At 47.4% G+C, this 12,916-nt stretch overlaps 1 protein-coding gene across 1 annotated transcript; it reads left to right on the forward strand.

The window, feature by feature from the left end:
• The first annotated feature begins 5,364 nt into the window (after positions 1–5,364).
• Positions 5,365–9,064, forward strand: CCL16 (C-C motif chemokine ligand 16). Its single transcript, XM_010990504.3, has 3 exons — positions 5,365–5,437; positions 7,660–7,780; positions 8,208–9,064. The coding sequence occupies exons 1-3, from the start codon at positions 5,365–5,367 to the stop codon at positions 8,317–8,319; spliced, it is 306 nt and encodes a 101-aa protein (XP_010988806.1). The 3' UTR covers positions 8,320–9,064.
• The last annotated feature ends 3,852 nt before the right edge of the window (positions 9,065–12,916 follow it).

A 12,916-nucleotide genomic window follows, 5' to 3' on the forward strand; every position in this document is an offset into this window, starting at 1 on the left:
ATGGAATGAGGCGGGAATCAAGAGGAAGCTTCTGCTTCAAGAATAACAGACGGCTGCCCCTAAAGGCTCTCAGACCCATCTTCCAGGTTCAAGGAGCTCTGTGCACTCAGAGGAAGAGCATGCTCAGTGTAGGCCTGTGACCACCATTCCCTGGCCTCCACAGACAAGGGCTAAGAGGGCACCTGCACACTGAAGGTACAGCCAGGCTTCCTCAGATCTCCTGGCCTCCATAAACAGAGGTCAAGGAGGTATCCCACATATATGATACATACCCCCCACCTCCTATAAAAAGCCACAGATTCACCACCACTAACTGCCTTGAAACCACCAGCAGTAAATGCATTATATGTTTTTCTCTATTTGTGAGCGGTCACACCAAACAGCAAGCTCCATAAAGATCTTCATAGTCCTTGTTTTGCCCCTGCCTCCCTCTGCAGCCATCTCCTGAAACACTCCATCACACCTCTAAAGCTCACAGTTCATCAAAGGCAAACACTCCCCCATCTTCCAGTTCCTTCCTGAACACTCCCTTCAACTTGGAATGGGCTCCTGAGGCAGTCTGAAGAGAGAAGATGCTGAGGGACCAGTCCAGCCTCAGCCAAAGCCAGAGGGCAGAAGTTGGAACTTAGGGAAGCAGAAGCAGGTTGTCAGGCTCGCGGTGTTGGGGCGCCCTCTTCTGGCCACGATTGGATTAGCCCACACTGCGAGCGCCCAGGAGGGATTCGCCAACTAGACCTAAATTAAAACTGGCTCCATTGGAGAATTGCTTGTTTAGGTCTTCTGCCCTTTTTTTTTTTTTTTTTTTAACATTTTTTATTGATTTATAATCATTTTACAATGTTGTGTCAAATTCCAGTGTTCAGCACAATTTTTCAGTCATTCATGGACATATACACACTCATTGTCACATTTTTTTCTCTGTGAGTTATCATAACATTTTGTGTATATTTCCCTGTGCTATACAGTGGAATCTTGTTTACCTATTCTACAATTTTGAAATCCCAGTCTATCCCTTCCCACCCTCCACCCCCCTGGTAACCACAAGTCTGTATTCTCTGTCTGTGAGTCTATTTCTGTCCTTTATTTACGCTTTGTTTTTGTTTGTTTGTTTGTTTTTGTTTTTGTTTTTTAGATTCCACATATGAGCGATCTCATATGGTATTTTTCTTTCTCTTTCTGGCTTACTTCACTTAGAATGACATTCTCCAGGAGCATCCATGTTGCTGCAAATGGCATTATGTTGTCGGTTTTTATGGCTGAGTAGTATTCCATTGTATAAATATACCACCTCTTCTTTATCCAGTCACCTGTTGATGGACATTTAGGCTGTTTCCATGTTTTGGCTATTGTAAACAGTGCTGCTATGAACATTGGGGTGCAGGTGTCATCCTGAAGTAGGGTTCCTTCTGGATACAAGCCCAGGAGTGGGATTCCTGGGTCATATGGTAAGTCTATTCCTAGTCTTTTGAGGAATCTCCACACTGTTTTCCATAGTGGCTGCACCAAACTGCATTCCCACCAGCAGTGTAGGAGGGTTCCCCGTTCTCCACAGCCTCTCCAGCATTTGACATTTGTGGATTTTTGAATGACGGCCATTCTGACTGGTGTGAGGTGATACCTCATTGTAGTTTTGATTTGCATTTCTCTGATAATTAGTGATCTTGAGCATTTTTTCATGTGCTTTTTGATCATTTGTATGTCTTCCTTGGAGAATTGCTTGTTTAGGTCTTCTGCCCATTTTTGGATTGGGTTGTTTATTTTTTTCTTATTGAGTCGTATGAGCTGCTTATATATTCTGGAGATCAAGCCTTTGTCGGTTTCACTTGCAAAAATTTTCTCCCATTCCGTAGGTTTTCTTCTTGTTTTACTTCTGGTTTCCTTTGCTGTGCAGAAGCTTGTAAGTTTCATTAGGTCCCATTTGTTTATTCTTGCTTTTATTTCTTCTAGGAGAAAATTTTTAAATGTATGTCAGATAATCTTTTGCCTATGTTTTCCTCTAGGAGGTTTATTGTATCTTGTCTTACGTTTAAGTCTTTGATCCATTTTGAGTTGATTTTTGTGTATGGTGTAAGGGAGTGTTCTAGCTTCATTGCTTTACATGCTGCTGTCCAGTTTTCCCAACACCATTTGCTGAAGAGACTGTCTTTATTCCATTGTATATTCTTGCCTCCTTTGTCAAAGATTAGTTGACCAAAAGATTTGTTGGTTCATTTCTGGGCTCTCTATTCTGTTCCATTGGTCTATATGTCTGTTTTGGTACCAATACCATGCTGTCTTGATGACTGTAGCTCTATAGTATTGTCTGAAGTCTGGGAGAGTTATTCCTCCAGCCTCTTTCTTTCTCTTCAGTAATGCTTTGGCAATTCTAGGTCTTTGATGGTTCCATATAAATTTGATTATGATTTTTTCTAGTTCTGTGAAATATGTCCTGGGTAATTGGATAGGGATTGCATTAAATCTCTAGATTGCCTTGGGCAGTGTGACCATTTTAACAATATTGATTCTTCCAATCCAAGAGCATGGAATATCTTTCCATTTTTTAAAGTCTTCTTTAATTTCCTTCATCAATGGTTTATAGTTTTCTGTGTATAATTCTTTCACCTCCTTGGTTAGATTTATTCCCAGATATTTTATTACTTTGGGTGCTATTTTAAAGGGGATTGTTTCTTTACTTTCTTTTTCTGTTGATTCATCGTTAGTGTCAAGAAATGCAACTGATTTTTGAACGTTAATCTTGTAACCTGCTACCTTGCTGAATTCTTCAATCAGCTCTAGTAGCTTTTGTGTGGACCTTTTAGGGTTTTCTATATATAGTAACATGTCGTCAGCATAGTGACACTTTTACCTCTTCTTTTCCAATTTGGATCCCTTTTATTTCTTTCTCTTGCCTGATTGCTGTGGCTAGGACTTCCAGGACTATGTTGAATAGGAGTGGTGATAGTGGGCAGCCTTGTCTTGTCCCAGATTTTAGTGGGAAGCTTTTGAGTTTTTCACCGTTGAGTACTATGCTGGCTGTAGGTTTGTCATATATAGCTTTTACTATGTTGAGATATGTTCCCTCTATACCCACTTTGGCGAGAGTTTTTATCATAAATGGGTGTTGAATTTTATCAAATGCTTTTTCTGCATTGATTGAGATGATCATGTGTTTTTTGTCCTTTCTCTTGTTGATGTGATGTATTACATTGATTGATTTATGTATGTTGAACCAGCCTTGTGTCCCTGGGATGAACCCCACTTGGTCATGATGTATAATCTTTTTTATGTGTTGTTGGATTCTATTTGCTAAAATTTTGGTGAGGATTTTGGCGTCTATGTTCATCAGTGATATTGGCCTATAATTCTCTTTTTTTGTAGTGTCTTTGCCTGGTTTTGGTATCAGGGTGATGGTGGCTTCAAAGAATGAGTTTGGGAGTATTCCCTCCTTTTCAATCGTCTGGAAGAGTTTGAGAAGGACTGGTATGAGTTCTTCTTTGTATGTTTGGTAGAATTCTCCGGTGAAGCTGTCTGGTCCTGGACTTTTATTTGTAGGGAGGTTTTTAATTGCTATTTCTATTTCCTTTCTAGTGATCGGATTGTTCAAGTGTTCAGATTCTTCTTGATTCAGTCTTGGTGGACAGTATGTTTCCAGAAACTTGTCCATCTCCTCTAGGTTATCCAGTTTGGTTCCATATAGTTTTTCATAATATTCTCGTATGATACAAATGATCAAAAGGCACATGAAAAAAATGCTCAATATCACTAATTATCAGAGAAATGCAAATCAAAACTACAATGAGGTATCACCTCACACCAGTCAGAATGGCTGTCATTCAAAAATCCACAAATGTCAAATGCTGGAGAGGCTGTGGAGAACGGGGAACCCTCCTACACTGCTGGTGGGAATGCAGTTTGGTGCAGCCACTATGGAAAACAGTGTGGAGATTCCTCAAAAGACTAGGAATAGACTTACCATATGACCCAGGAATCCCACTCCTGGGCTTGTATCCAGAAGGAACCCTACTTCAGGATGACACCTGCACCCCAATGTTCATAGCAGCACTGTTTACAATAGCCAAAACATGGAAACAGCCTAAATGTCCATCAACAGGTGACTGGATAAAGAAGAGGTGGTATATTTATACAATGGAATACTACTCAGCCATAAAAACCGACAACATAATGCCATTTGCAGCAACATGGATGCTCCTGGAGAATGTCATTCTAAGTGAAGTAAGCCAGAAAGAGAAAGAAAAATACCATATGAGATCGCTCATATGTGGAATCTAAAAAAACAAAAACAAAAACAAACAAACAAACAAAAACAAAGCGTAAATAAAGGACAGAAATAGACTCACAGACAGAGAATACAGACTTGTGGTTGCCAGGGGGGTGGAGGGTGGGAAGGGATAGACTGGGATTTCAAAATTGTAGAATAGGTAAACAAGATTCCACTGTATAGCACAGGGAAATATACACAAAATGTTATGATAACTCACAGAGAAAAAAATGTGACAATGAGTGTGTATATGTCCATGAATGACTGAAAAATTGTGCTGAACACTGGAATTTGACACAACATTGTAAAATGATTATAAATCAATAAAAAATGTTAAAAAAAAAAAAAAAAACAAAAACCTGACTCCATGTTGAAGGTCCAAAGAGATAAATGAAAACCTGGACTGACACACCAAACACCTCAGTGACAACGGGGGGCCAAGCATGAGGCACTTTTGGGAGTGTCAGTAGTACAATCTGTGACAGTGAAGAGTGAGCTCAGTCATGTGCCCTTGGACTGGGGATGGGGGACAGACTTTTCAGAGGGCACTGCTCTACCCTTGCCTCAGTCTATGCTCCCTCTAATCCTGCTTTCTGCTCGCCCTCCCAAAGACTGCTCATCTGGGGAAACTGGGTCCGTCCAGCCCTCTCTCTCACTTCCCCAAAACAGATCAGCAGGAATATGGGGAAATCCCAGGGATCTGGTTTTCAGGACTGCCCATCAGCCCCCCACCCACGTGACTGTGGACAATTTATTTAACCTCCGTAAGCCTCAGTGGCCTCATTCGCAAAATAAGGGTGAAAAATCTCTAATCCCTGCTGTGAGGATTAAGTCATGCAAGGTGCTGACACACAGTTCACCACACTCGGACCTTTCTCTTGTTTTCACCTTCACACGGATTCAAATCTTACCGAATTTAACTGTGCCAGACCCCGCCCTCCACCGCCCTCCCTTCCAGCAAATACCGAGGGAGGCCCGTTGTCTCTCTCCCTCCACCCCCTCTGAAATGGTCAGAGTCCAGAGAGCTGAGAGGTCCAAGTGGACGACCGGCAAGGAGGACGTCTCTGCTCAGTCCTCCCCAGGAGCTGAACCACCCCTCTGAGAGGATGAAGTTCTCCGTGGCTGCCCTCTTCCTCCTCATCCTCATCTTCACTACTTCTGCTGTTCACAGCCAGCCAAGTGAGTCCACCTGCCCCTGTAGGGCAGCAGTGAGAAAAGGGAACGGGGCAGCTGGCCGCGAGGTCAGATCCCAGACGTCAGCCGCCCCGGGGACTCTCCCCTCCTGCGCGCATAGCTGCTGTCCTCAAACTCCCCCTTTGTAAGCGGAGCTGGGCTGTGGTCCACATCCTTCTGGGGTGGTTTCGGTGGTTTCAGGAAGCTGGGTCAAGTTTACATCAGGAGTCCAGGGGATGGAGGCCAGGAATGATCTCTTAGGAGGAAGAAACGATGATAGACATAAGGGATGAGGAGGAAGGCAAGGCAAGTAGATGAGAAAAGCCACAGATCCTCCGGGAGGGCAGGACGGAGGGAGTTGGGGAGGCAGGTTGAGTGATGCTGGGGTCTAAGCCCAGGAATGGGGAGTCTGAACCTAGCCACCCCTTGCTTGCCATGTCTGGCGTAGATTGCTGGGACTATCATGGCATTCAAAAGGAGTCCCAGTGGGATGCCCAAGGGCACTATTTGGGGATTTCTGGGCCCAATCTCCATCCCTAGGACCAAATAAAGTCTGTAGTCAAAAGGGATTGAGAGGTTTGGGAGCTATGGGATGCTTGGGACCTATGGAGAATGGGTTTTTTTTTTTTTTGCCAAACAAACCCTACCCCTGCCTCTGCCATCATTTATGAGGGCTGGTGACAGGGAAGGGACCAACACACTCAGGCCTTCTACATACTTGCCTTCAGCTGCCTCAGCCCTTCTTTTCTCCCTAAGGCTACCCTTGGCATAGAGTCTGGCTGGACTCTGCCTGTTTAAACACTCGGGGGAGCAAGGGTCGTGCACACCACGTGATCTGACTGCACACTCTCAGGATGCCCCTGGTCTTTGTAAATGCTGCCTTGAGACCCAGGGTCACTGTCTGTAGAGGTGCCTCTGGTGGGGGGTGGGGAGGCCACAGTGCCCTTTGGGAAGGTCCAGCAGGAAGGGAAAATGGCCCACCCAAAGCATAGACCAGCCAAATGGTGCTCTCAAGAAGTCTCAAGCTTTGCCACCAGCTGGAAGCAAAGGTCAGGGATTTGCACTCTGCAGTTCAGGGGGCCGGGGAGGTGGGGGTGTCTCTGCCTGCTTTCCTGCGTGATGTCCCCAACTGAGGAGCAGTCATGGAGCCCAAGGGAAATACAGCGCTACCAACCAACAAGTCTGGCATCCTGGGAGAGTGGCCGTTCCTACCATTAGCTCTTAATTACAACAAGCACTGATGGAGGCTTTCTGTCCAGGCTTTGAGTCCAAAGCTTGACAAGCATTTTCTCAACGAATCTTCCCCAGGGTTCTAGAACGAAAGTTATCTTTTTACGCACGTGTGACGGGTGAAGACACACAGAGAGATTAAGAAATGTGCCCGTGATTCAAGTCATTCAGTCAAGACTCTAACCCAGGCTGCCAGACCCCAAAGCCTCAGGAGAACCCTTTTCCTCCTGCTCTGACTTCCGCTTATCCCTCCATCTCCCCCCGTCCCTGACCTCAGCCTCTCCGGGGCCTCTAGCTCAGAAGGGGTGGTGGCCCTCCCCTCCCCCTTCAGTATCCTCTCTTCCTTCTTCTTCCTCCTCCCCTTGCACTGCAGCCTCCTGAAACTGTTCGGTGCTCCCGGACAACCTGGGCCGCCCCACCTCTGGCCTTCCTACATTTCTTTTTCCAGATCCCCCAACCCCTCTTCCGTCTAAATCCTACTTGTCCTTCAGAAATCAACTCAGATGCCACCTGCTGTGGGACGTCTTCCTCAACCACCCGGGGCTGGGATAGGTGCCCCTCATTCTGTTTCCATAGCACCATGTGTCAAGTTCGACTCCATCCCTGACCGCTATGGTAGCATTTATCTTTTCACCCAGCCTGGTCTGTAAGTTACACGAGAGTAGGGATTGTGTCTCCCACGTGTTTTGACCCCTGTGGAGCCCAGCACGTAACAGGCGCGCCATAACATGTTTGCCAAGTTCACCAGCAAATGCAAATACGTCAGGCCTTTGGACTTGATGAAACTCAGTCCAGAGGCTGAAGCTTCTATGTGTCCATCCCCCAGAGTGTTCATCTCTTTCACTTTCTCTCTTATCCATCAAGCTATCATCAGTCCCTGCTGATAAGGGGTGGCTGTGCCATCAGAAGAATGGAAGGCAAGGGACGGGAGATGGAGGTGGGCAGCCGTGGGCTTCCTCACTGCCTCCTTGGCTCAGATTCCAATGTGATTCCCTCAGAGGTTCCTGACGGGGTGAACCTTCCACCCACCTGCTGCGTGAAGTATCACGAGAAAGTACTGCCAAGGAAACTGGTGGTGGGATACAAAAAGGCCCTCAGTTGTCACCTGCCAGCAATCATGTAAGCACTTCCCTGCAGGCATCTCTGTGGAGGGGGAAAGGGAGCCCCTGGGCAGAATGGGGCACAAAGAAGCGAGTCTCCGTGCTGGAAGAGGGGGAGTTGTGGTTAAGGGCTAGGCTTTGACTGTCACAGGACAGGCCTGGGTTTCGTTCTTGATTTTGCCATTTACAGCTGTGTGGCCCAAGAAATGATGGCCATAATGAAACCCAAGCCTGAGGGTCTAGGCTGAGTGAGGAAGGGGCTGCGAGAAGAGACGATGGGGTCTAGGGGCCAGAGAGGGAGGCCTCCTGAGGCGACCCAGATGAGGGAGACCTAGGGAGGTGGCACAAGGCATGAGGCAAGCCCCATGGGAGCTGGAAGTGGGGGAGTGTGGACTGGGCCCCCAAACTAGTCCACGGCCCATGACAGTCTAACTCTGCCTCCACAGCTTCGTCACCAAAAAGAACCGACAGATCTGCGCCAACCCCAACCTCAAGTGGGTCCAAGACTACATCGCGGATCCCACCGTACCTTTGCAGCCCTCCCGGAGGTCGGCCTAGGTCACCGTCATTACATCACAGAAAGGCCAACCCCCGCTCCTTGACATCAGGCCTCAGCGGAAGCCCAAGTTCAAGAATGAACAAAGGTGTCACCCTGTGAAAATGCAGACCACCCTGTGGTCCGAGTGACAGGGCCACACTCACAGAAGCAGGCTAGTGATCCAAAAAGTAACTGAAAGTATTTTGACTCTCTTCTCAGTCTCTGGAGGAAACGCCCAAGTTAGGGGAGGAGGGTAGGAGACATTCCTAGTGCACAGAAAAGCACCTTTCACACCCTCCTCCTTGCCCTGCTTTCCAGTCCTCACCGCACTCCAGTACACCTGCCACCCTAAATAATCACGGCCAGCTTCCACCCAGCCAGACCGCCTCTGGCCTCTGACTCATTAAACACCCACAGGACTCTCGGCTTTTCCTGTCCATCCTTATCCCCTTTCTAGATCTCTTTTTCCTTCTATTATTCTCTTCTTTTAAAACATAACTTTTTCTTAGCAAGCCAAGGTCGGAACGTTCAGACACTAATGATTTTTGTCCCTGTCGCAGAGTCTTGGCTGGGTCCCCTGACATTGGATCTTCCCAGGGTGGTATGGAGAGAAAGAACATTGAAACAAAAGAGGAGATGTGACGCCCGAGGTCCCGTGCTAAGCTTTGCAGGGCAAGGGAAGGGCAGGAGACTAGGCTGGGGGTAAAAATCTTGGTCCAAAACTCAGCCATTCAATAAATAAAATTTCCTTTACGGCCGACTTGACTTTTAACTTCCTGTCTCCTTTCTGCTAGGGTGGAAGAAACTCAACCTCAGTTTTCTTCAGGGATTTCTCCACATTCCCCTGAGAAATTTATAAACTTGGGGGTCTGGAGAGTTCACATGGCACCAAGGCCAGACATACATACTCAATCTCCCCTTCTTGCTCTCTCTCCAGCTCAATAGGGTGCGGATTCAGACAAAACCCAACATTCCCCCAAAATGGTGTTGTGAAGGCAAAACAAAAACCAGGCAACTAAAGCTATATAATTAAGAGAAACAAATAAATTTGGGGAAGCGATCATTCTGAAAACTGGCCATTCAATGACTTGGATTCTGATAAAGTGACCCATACCAGCCCCCAGTGGCCCCAGGTGCTAAATACATCATCCTGTCTCCCAGCCTCACCACCCCAGATGGCCACCTAACCCCAGCTGACCGGAGTCTCTCAGAGAGATGAAACTCGGACCAGAGAAACACACACCGGTTGCTGTTGGAGCAATGTCCCCAGGGAAGAGGTCTGCAAACTGGTCCACTCAAGTCTCAGAAATTGCCCCACTTCCTGTCACCACTCCAGGCTTGGAGGTCTGGCCAGTCTTTCAGTTCCATGGGATAACCCAGCAATCTTCCTACTATTCCTTTTATTTTTTTCTTTAAAAAAATTTTTTTTTTTAAATTCCTGAAGGGCCACTGTGGGATTTAGCACCCCTGGAATAACTTTTTGTTGGTTTAAGTCAGTTCTGGCTTGTGTGTTTTAACATATCCATGCCATTGTTACCATCTTTAAGTGCCCAGTTCAGTGGCATTAAGTATCTTCACATTGTTGTACAACCATCTCCAGAATTTCTTCATCATCCAAAACTGAAACTCTGTGCCCAGTAAACAATATCTTCCCATTCTTCCCCCGACCCCAACCCTTCGGAACCACTCTTCTGCTGTCTGTCTCTGTGAACTTGACTCCTCCAGGTACCCCACATAAGCGGAATCATACAGTATTTGACCTGTTGTGACTGGCTTATTTCACTCAGCGTAATGGCTTCAAACTTTATCCCTGTCGTCAGGATTTCATTCCTTTTTAAGGCTGAAGAATATTTCATTGTATGTATCTACTTTGTTTTGTTTATCCATTAATCTGTCCATGGACGCCTGGGTACCCCCTTTTCTTTACATGAGACTGAGTTGGCAGGTCTTGGCTTCTGTGACTTGTGCCAAGACACTTTAACTTGTACAGTGACCATCAGCCACCACACTGGCCAGGCAGGGGCTTGGGGGGTAAGACTGCAAGGCTCTGACCCGTGTGCTTCCTCCCCTTGTCCCCGCTACAGGGGTCAGTGCCACCTGCTTTAGTCCCCTCAACTAGGCTGCCAGCTCCTGCTCCTTTATTCAGGAATTTCTCTCGAACCTCCCCGCTATCAAAGCTGAGGGGTTCCAGCTGACTGTGATCAGACCTCTCCCTCCAGGAGCTCACGGCCCAGGAATGACACAATCACTGACAAATACAACACAGCCAGGCTGGACCTTTGCTTGCTGGGGCCAGAGTGGACATGGAAAGGTGGCAGGGCTTGGATTGACACAGGAGCCGGACCAAATTCAATGTGTACACCCAAACAGGTTTCAAGGTCCTTAGCCAGCACCAGGGTCAAAATCAGGGAATCAGAGTTCAAAGGACAGGCTGGGGCTAAAAACAGGAAGCACAGGCTGGGGCCAGGATTCTGGCACGCTGGAACGGACATTCCATTATTTGTTCTTTTTTGCGGGGTGGGGTTCCATCAGAGGAGTTCAGGGTTGAGATATCAGTCCAAAAACTTACTTGAAAATCTGTACACAGAGTCATATCCTCATCTCAACACATAATGTAAAACCTGTCAGAAACTCCTAGTGGTTCAGAACCCAACGTGCTTATCGCAGGTGCAATCAATTGTTTTCAAAGTGGGCTCATCCTAGTCTTTTCAAGGTAGATAAACGCCAGCTTTAAACATACATATGTGTGCCCACACACACACACAAAAGACCTCCTCATTCTGGGCAGGGTTCTGCCGGCCCTGATCACCCTAGGGTGAAGACCTCGCCTGCAAAATCCTACACCCAGACGGCTCATGTGACAGTCTGCCTTGTGGTACAAAAGTGATGGACCAGGACGGGGTGGACAGTAAGGTAACAGGGTATTCATTCCTTTGTCCCAGAAAGGGGTAGCTCAGGGTGAGTGAAGGCCACACACAGCAACATGGGGGGACCCATGGGTTGGGCAGGAAGGGAAAAAGGTGAGGAAGAGCTCTGGGTAGCACAAAGAGCATTTTACCTGGCGTGGAGAGGTCTGGCCACACGCCCCTTCTCTGCGCAGCCGTCTAGCACACCGTGAGGATTTGGACCAGATGAGCAGATGTCCTGGGGCTAGCTTCGGCAGGCCTGTAAGAAATGCTACTCCGTCTTTGGAACAGCCTCCTGAGATGATGAGCCAGATAAGCATGCGTTTCACCCACAAAGTGCGCATGTGTGTGTCCGTGTGTGAGAACCACTGAGAGTCGTCAGCAGCCTGAACGAGCATTCGGGGGACACAGCTGATGCAATGGTTATATAACACTGGCTCCACACTCGGACAGACAAATCTCAGTTCAAATCCCAACGCTGCCTCTTACTGCGACAGTAAAATGTCCTTATTCTCTTAGCAGCTTGAACAAGAATCCCTCTCAAGGAGGAAACAGCCGTGGTTAAGAAAATGTATCTGTAACCCCAGTAAAGGCAGGAAACGCCCCCAGGACATGGTTACAGGGGCACAGACTTCAGGAAAAGGGATGAAGTTGCTCTAAGCGAACCAAGAAAAGGGACTGTCTTGCCTTTGAAAGCCAGACCTGTGAGACAGAGCCAGACCCCCACCCGCCAACTACTGAGGTTGAAAAATGTGAAGTAAGTCACTGGGGATTCACAGAAGTCTTGTGGAAGCTTTGGATTCCCCGAGACCGTAGAACTGGGGAAGTGGAAAGACTCCCAAGAAACTCTCAAGATCTGGGACATGACTGGATGGCTGTTTTAGGAGGGGTGGTGAGGAAAGGCCTTCTGGGGCAGTGACGTGCACTCCTGAGAGCTAAAAGGCCAGAGCGAATCAGCCATGCGAGGGCCAGGGGACAAAAACCTTCCAGGCACAACCAAGAGGCAGAAGGCAGCTTGGTACACGGGACAGGTGGGCTGGAGCACAGAGGATGAGGGGAGCAGCATGAACAGTGAGAAAGGCAAAGGCAGGGCAGTGATGCTGTGTAAGCCAGGGTGAGGAGCGTGCCATTTACTCCAAGGGAGGTGGAAGCCGTGGGGACTTTTTTAAGCAGCCAAGTGGTCTTTGTTTGTTTGTTTCTTTTGGGGTAGGGGGTAATTAGGTTTATTTATTTATTTATTTTTAATTGAGGTGCCGGGGAATGAACCCAGGACACCGTGCATGTGCATGCTGGGCAGACACTCCACCACTGAGCTCTACCCTCCCCCCGGCCAAGTGTGATCATCTGATTTACGTGTCTACAAACACACGGGCAACAGCCCAGACAGGGATTCCTGGGCGGGGAGGGAGACCCCTGCAGCAGTCCGGGCTGCAGGTGACAGTGGCTTGGACCAAGGAGGAAGTGGAGGAGGCAGAGGAGGGTGAGCAGTTTAGGGACATCTTTAGGGGACAGAATTGAAAAGACATACTGAGAAAGACGTGGGCTTGAGCAACTGGGTAACTGTTGGCACGATTTACAGAAACAGGGAAGTCTGGGGAACAGCAAGTTAGAGGGTGGAATCAAGAGTTCTGTTTGAAATGATACAAAGGAACTTATTTACAAAACAGAAAGAGACTCAGACATAGAAAACAAACCTTCGGTTACCAAAGGG

This window comes from Camelus dromedarius, chromosome 16 (assembly GCF_036321535.1).
Source record: "Camelus dromedarius isolate mCamDro1 chromosome 16, mCamDro1.pat, whole genome shotgun sequence".
NCBI lineage: Eukaryota > Metazoa > Chordata > Mammalia > Artiodactyla > Camelidae > Camelus > Camelus dromedarius.

Bases quoted from the DNA above. Each gene is read 5' to 3' on its own strand.
- CCL16 (XM_010990504.3), top strand. From the start codon at position 5,365: ATGAAGTTCTCCGTGGCTGCCCTCTTCCTCCTCATCCTCATCTTCACT. The intron at 5,438-7,659 runs GTGAGTCCACCT...TGATTCCCTCAG, and splicing joins TGCTGTTCACAGCCAGCCAA to AGGTTCCTGACGGGGTGAAC. The intron at 7,781-8,207 runs GTAAGCACTTCC...CTGCCTCCACAG, and splicing joins TGTCACCTGCCAGCAATCAT to CTTCGTCACCAAAAAGAACC.